Source organism: Tasmannia lanceolata, unplaced genomic scaffold, assembly GCF_043159265.1.
Source record: "Tasmannia lanceolata isolate RefF3 unplaced genomic scaffold, GAP_Taslan_0.1 ptg000012l, whole genome shotgun sequence".
Taxonomy (NCBI): domain Eukaryota; kingdom Viridiplantae; phylum Streptophyta; class Magnoliopsida; order Canellales; family Winteraceae; genus Tasmannia; species Tasmannia lanceolata.
In genome coordinates, this window is record NW_027518689.1 from 23876704 (window position 1) to 23882983 (window position 6280).

Here is a 6280-nt window from a genome sequence, read left to right on the forward strand (position 1 = left end):
GAGAATTTAAAGTTTTATGCGATTTTTGTTACGCTGCGCATAACGATCTTGCCGGAAGGGGATAACCTTCCTTCACACCTTCCTCCTGAGTGAAACCTTTGTTATTTACTATTGGTCCGAACAGGGGAACTAGGCGAATTGAAAGGCCTCAGATTCAATATACAACAAAAATTTTGTATCCCTTGTCGAATTTCAAGATCCCTAGTTACTAGATTTTGATGGTGATCAAAATAAAATACAAAATGAATAATATAATATACCAAATGATTACTTGACTACTAATCTCTGCATGATCTACTCCCTGCTTGGCTTCGACGCTTCTTAAACATGAACACCTCAAAAGTCAGAGTGATGGCCCCTCTTTGATTTCTTAGGCTACGGAGGATTAGAGAAGAACTCTTCTTCTATAAGTAATGGAATTTCTAAAAAAATAGAGAGAGAAAAAGAGAGAAAACTTGAGAGCTTTTTTGGGAGAAGTGAGTGGAAGAGAAAAATGTGTGTTATTTCTTCTCTTTTTCACTTTCTTTATATATGAAGCCCACTAGGGTTGGGCATCCAAGTTGCCTTGGGCACCCAACTCACTTGGGATTCCAATTTTCAATTGAAAATCCTTTTATTGTTGTTAGAAACTATTTTTCCCTTAACCAATTTGTTTCTAAAACAAGCATTTAAATAAATAAAAACTCCTTTTAGTTTTATCTTTCTCTCTCACTCTCTCTATATCTCTCTCTGTCTCTCTCTCTCTATCTCTCTCTCTCTCTCTCTGTCAAAAATAGAAACTCCTAGTTTCCCTTCTCCAATAATCCTCAAGGGTCAAGCGAGTAATAACTGGGATCACTGCAGGGATCCGATGGTTGATCCTGCAGGTCTCTTAGAGTCTCACTACGACCTTGGTTGTAGCCACACTTCGGTTGCATTTAGGTAAGTGCCCCCACCAAGATGTTACCCTTAAGCTGACTGTTAGATCATCCAAATACCTCTAATCGCATCCTATGTGTACGTCATTCCTCCATATCTTCGCTTACTGGGCTTGCCCCACGGGGGTGGACACTTACTACCCCCTTGACCCACACAAAGGTATACCTTTCAATCCACACGCTTGGGCTCACAAATGCATTTGTAGATTCCTTTGAAAAACATAATATATATCATCTATAATATATGCTAAGCATGTTTCTTTCCATTTATCATTTGTCTTTTCTAAGAAAAAGTTTTTTGGGAAATATTATTCCTCACAAAATGAAGTTTCCCGCTATTAATTTGAGCTTTCAAAATTTATTTTTCCACTTTAGATTTTTCGCTTTGATTCTGCCGCCCATATGAAAACAATTTTGCTGCCCAACTAATTCTATTTCCCCCTTTTACACAAACTAAAACAGCTTTGACATAAATAGCCTAATTAATCGGTTTAGCTTTGAAAAGAAATTGTGTAAGATGGAAAGTAAATAAGTAAACGGTGTAAATAGAGGATATTGTTAGAAAGGTTGAAAAACCCCGAGCAAAATTGCTACACGTACCGGAAAAATAAACAGTGTAGAACATAATTTTTGCTCTACCTAGGATTCCTAGGAACTACTTAATTTTATTGTGATTTAATAAACATAAACATAAATCAAATACCTTAGTTGTTGTAGAGGAGAAAATGTTTACGTGATTTACTCCTCGAAAATCCTCCGACGATCTAATCGACGCGAAATCGCAAGTTGAATCGATGGATTCCTTTTGTTGCATACAGGAACTTGTGTAGAACTCTTTGTTTACTTTATAATATGATATAAATCAGATTATAGTATGAGAATATATGTTTAGATCAATGGATCTTGGTTGGATGATTGTCTTTAACCTTGAAAAAACAAAACTAGTTGATGGAATTTTGAGAGAAGAACAAGAGAAAGATTTTAGGGTGTCTCTACCAATTTCCAGCACATGGAATTATGGGAGAGCTCTAAAAAAGTCCAGCCCTTTGTCTTGTATTTATAGAGTTATGAATTGCCTTTGATTAGGGGTGCAACTTGGGCCGGGTCAACCCGATGTTTTGGGCGGGTTGGGTTGAACTTTTCCGGGTCTGGTTCGGGTTCTGGTTGGGAATTGTCAACTTGACCGAAAATCGGGTTGGGTACTGGGCAACCCGGCCCAACCCGTAACCTGAATTAATGTGGTTCTTTCATGGTCATTCCCCATGTTTGAGAATTAATTTTGAGTTTAAAATAGATTGTTGCACTCAGAATGAAGGCCCTGTTCGATTTGGCTTTGAGTGGAAAATTGATTATCATATTAGAATTAAATGTCAAATGTTTCCCCAAGGAGATTTATATGAAAATGATTTTTTTGGAGTTCTTGAACACCATTTTTTATGCCAAATGCTCCACCATTCTTGCCTCTCATCACTTGTATTGTAAAACACTAAAATAGTGGAGCCTGCCTCAGCGGGTCAACCCGACCCAACCCAACTTAGGAAATCGGGTCGGGTCGGGTTGGGTCAGGTTCGGGTTGGGGAAAAACAAATCCGGGTTGGGTCGGGTTAACCAAACCGGGTTAAGAGTTGGGTTGGGTTGGAGGTTGGAGGTTGAGGTTTTCGGGTAGGGTTGGGCTGGCCTCAACCCGACCCAACCCAACCCGAGTTACACTACTCCCTTTGATACAATCCAAAGTTTCTAGAGAAATCCCCAAAAATAAGGAAAGTGGTCAAAATTGGAAGCTCTAATTGGGAAACAAGCCACACCCAATTGGGAAACCCACACGGGGCGCCCAACGGGGGCGTGTCTTGCTACCCAAGCAACCTTGGGTTGCCTCATGTGGTTCCTTTGTTTCCAATTTTGTTTTGTTCAATGTTTCCTTCTTTCTCTCATTCCATTTTTCATCACATGTGTTGCTTTAATTTGTCAAAACAAATCAAGCTATAATATTTTAAATATTATTTGAATTTCAAATTGATAATGGCACACCACATGAGGTGGGACATGGGACCAACCCAAATTCGTCCCATGTGGGTTCCACTTATCCAATTTAAATTCCCTTGCATGTTTATTCAATTCCCAATTAAATTAATGCAATACAATCCTATCCAATAGGATTAAAGCTCCAACATAATATATGTTATTCCCAAAATATCCTTATTGTTGATACTTAACTATTTTGGTATTCCCAATGTATCCCATAGTGTATATACACTATATACATTGTGCATATCCTTTCAATACATTCAATGCCCCGAAACTAGTTCGTGTGAGAAACTAAATAAATGCGGGACCTCTATCCAAAAATTAGAATAGGTCAATCGAGTAGTGAGTGGGATCGTAGCAGGAATTTAACGGTAGATCCTGCAGAACCCACAGGTGGGCCCCACTGTGATTATTGCTTCGTAGCTAATGTTATAATCGCACAAATCATCATACCGCTAATCACATCAAATGTCCAAGTCCTTCCCCCAAGTCCACATCCACGGAGTTGAGTCCTACGGGGGGTGGACATTAACTACCCCATGGGCTTACTAATGATATACCTTTCAGTCAAGCAATGTTGACTCGCAAATGCATTTGCTAAAACCATTTCAAATAAAACTTATTTCATGAAAACCTTTTTGATAAATATTTTATCAAATCCACCTGGCCGGGTATTTTTCTAGGCCTACTGCTCTGACCAAAACCGTAGATGTTATTCTATTGAATAGGATGAGAATTCTATGTCGGGTATCACTATTGACCTAGAAGGTTTGTCCAACACTCCAGTACTACCCTCTGGTGACTCCAATAAGAACCACGGTTAGATAGCCTAAAAAATTAGAGACTCGCCAACAGACCATAGGACATATAAAGGGTCATTGTCAGGTAGAATAGCTCAACTGTCTCTTGTCCACAAGCTATTCTAATATGATCCTGTCCAGCACGCAATCTCATTGTCATACCCTTTCTATCTTCCTTGGGTCCACTACCCAAGTGATTGAGATAAGTCACTCCATATCTCATGCATGTAGGCAAGATAGATGCTAGTTGTGTCCAGGAGGAAGTGTCCAACCTCAACCCCAACTAGGAACTACTAAGGTCTGCAAAGAACTGGAATCCTATATCTCCCTGTTCCCTAGGACCTGTGAATCCATGAGCATGGGTTTCCTACTTTGCTTCCTAAGGACAAATACTTGTCAATAACAAGTAACATATTGCACATATTTAACTTTTAGTACCCATAAATGTCATGAAAAAAAACTTTTATTGATTAATATGCTAAATATGCTGGTTTTAGGACACCTACTCAAACAGATATACCTACAAATACGGTTTCAATTTAATTAATGAAGAAAATATGAAAATAATTGTGGAATGCCTAATAATTTGTTCTGGTAAACCTTTTCCCCTAATAATTGTGAGATTATGGCATAGCCTCAACTGAGTTGTTTCATATTCGATTTCAACAATTACCATTAATTGATGATATTTTTTGTCATTAATTATGAGATATATTGCCTATTATGGCATATCTACTCTTGTTGTTACGCATAGACTATATTCCCAATCCGTCTTTTTCTTGGCATGAAAATTCTACCAAAGATCAACAAAAAAATATTAGAAAAACTTGATTACATGAGGTCTGAAAACATCAAGCGAAATTACTCTCCCATCTCGAAGTAGAGATAGAGATTGTCGAGAGAGTAGAAGGGATATTGTCAATGGTGTTTTGGGTTTTCGTGAACCGGTGTTCAAGATTAGCAGAGGGTCTATGACGGGTCTTCCTTAATTAGGTTAGAGGGATCTTCTTTAATCGGGTTAGACCTCTATTTTGCAGCTTGGATCAGACCGAAAAAATTTCTTTCTATTAGATAATTTGATTTATTTGTTCTTTTATTCAATTTTTGTGATGCCCTGCTTCCTTCTGGTATACTTATTTTGCATTGGGATCCCAGTAATGTTGTGGAGTTTAATTTTACTAATGTTCTTTTACACACTAAGTTATAAGTTGATTTTTATACAAAATTATTTATTCATATAAATAAATTAAAGTTTATTTGTATAAATAAATTAAAGTTCTCTTCTTATGGTTTCTTTTCTGGGCTTGAAGTAGATGATAACAAAATCTCTACTGATTCACATGAACTAGTTTTGGATAGTGGTTTTGGGATGAGAGAAGCAAATGCATGTGGGTTTCTTTGTTTTGTTTGGAAAGAAAATGACAATAGTTACTAGAGAGCCTCAAGTAGGCAACTTTGAATACATGTAATTTTAAAAATGATTCTGTGTATAATCTCTACACCAGCTCATTATATTTAATAATTTTTTTTATTAAAATCAACAGAGTAGCTATTAGAAAGTTTTGAAAATAAAATTCCTTCTAATGGAAGGTACACATAAACAATTTATTTATTAATAACTTCTGCCTCTAGAGAACGTCAATGCGTAATGGCTTACAACTGGACTGCAACCCTTTCATTCATGGTGACCTATAGGTAGAGCTTCCCTTTATTTAACCTTATGCTTTTCCTTAAACTCATGCAACACATTGCACACATGTGAGGTTGCACCAATATCCACACATGAAGGAAAAATAGGACCAATCTCATTGGTTTCAACAACGAATGTTTATGACATACCTTTAGAAGGAATGCCACCTTGTCTGCTTAACTTGTAACTTTTCACTGTGGAAGTGATATCGTTGCTCTTTGGAGACTTCCTCATGAAGCCATCCTTGTTCTTCACCACCAGTGGAGTATGTTTCTTGGAGCCCTTGCCTTTCTTTCTTTTATGCTTTCCTTTCAACTTGGGTGTCGAAGGAACGCTTCCCTCAGACAAGAAGGCAGATTTCTAATTCTGCTTCAAAAGGTCCTCTGCTACTGAAGCATGTTCAACAACTCTGATAGCATCACTTCAAGCTTGTTCATGTTGTAGTTCAACACGAACATATTGAATGACTCAGGGAGAGAAGCTAGCACAATATTTATCTAGGACTCAGAATCAAGGGAGGAGGGCTGCAACACATCTAGTTTGTTGAAATATGCAATCATCTTGAGCATGTGTTCCCTAGCTGGGGTGCCCTCCACCGTCTTAGTGCACACGAGGCCCTTTATCACCAACTTCCTAGTAGTGCGATTTTGCTCCCCAAACATCTCCTTGACTCTGGCCATTATATCTGTGGCCGTTGATAACTCCTGAGGCTGCTGTTGCAGCACGTTGGTCATCGATGCCAAGATGTAACATTTGGCCATGTCATCGTCCTCATGCCATTTTACAAATATATCTTTTTCCTCATATGTGGCATTCGAACTTGGTGACCCAGGTGCCTCTGTGGTCAT

At 38.1% G+C, this 6280-nt stretch overlaps 1 protein-coding gene across 1 annotated transcript; it reads right to left on the bottom strand.

The window, feature by feature from the left end:
* Positions 1 to 5929: 5929 nt before the first annotated feature.
* LOC143888650 (uncharacterized) lies at positions 5930 to 6280 on the bottom strand. Its single transcript, XM_077393086.1, has one exon. It carries the CDS (start codon positions 6278 to 6280, stop codon positions 5930 to 5932), a length of 351 nt encoding a protein of 116 aa, XP_077249201.1.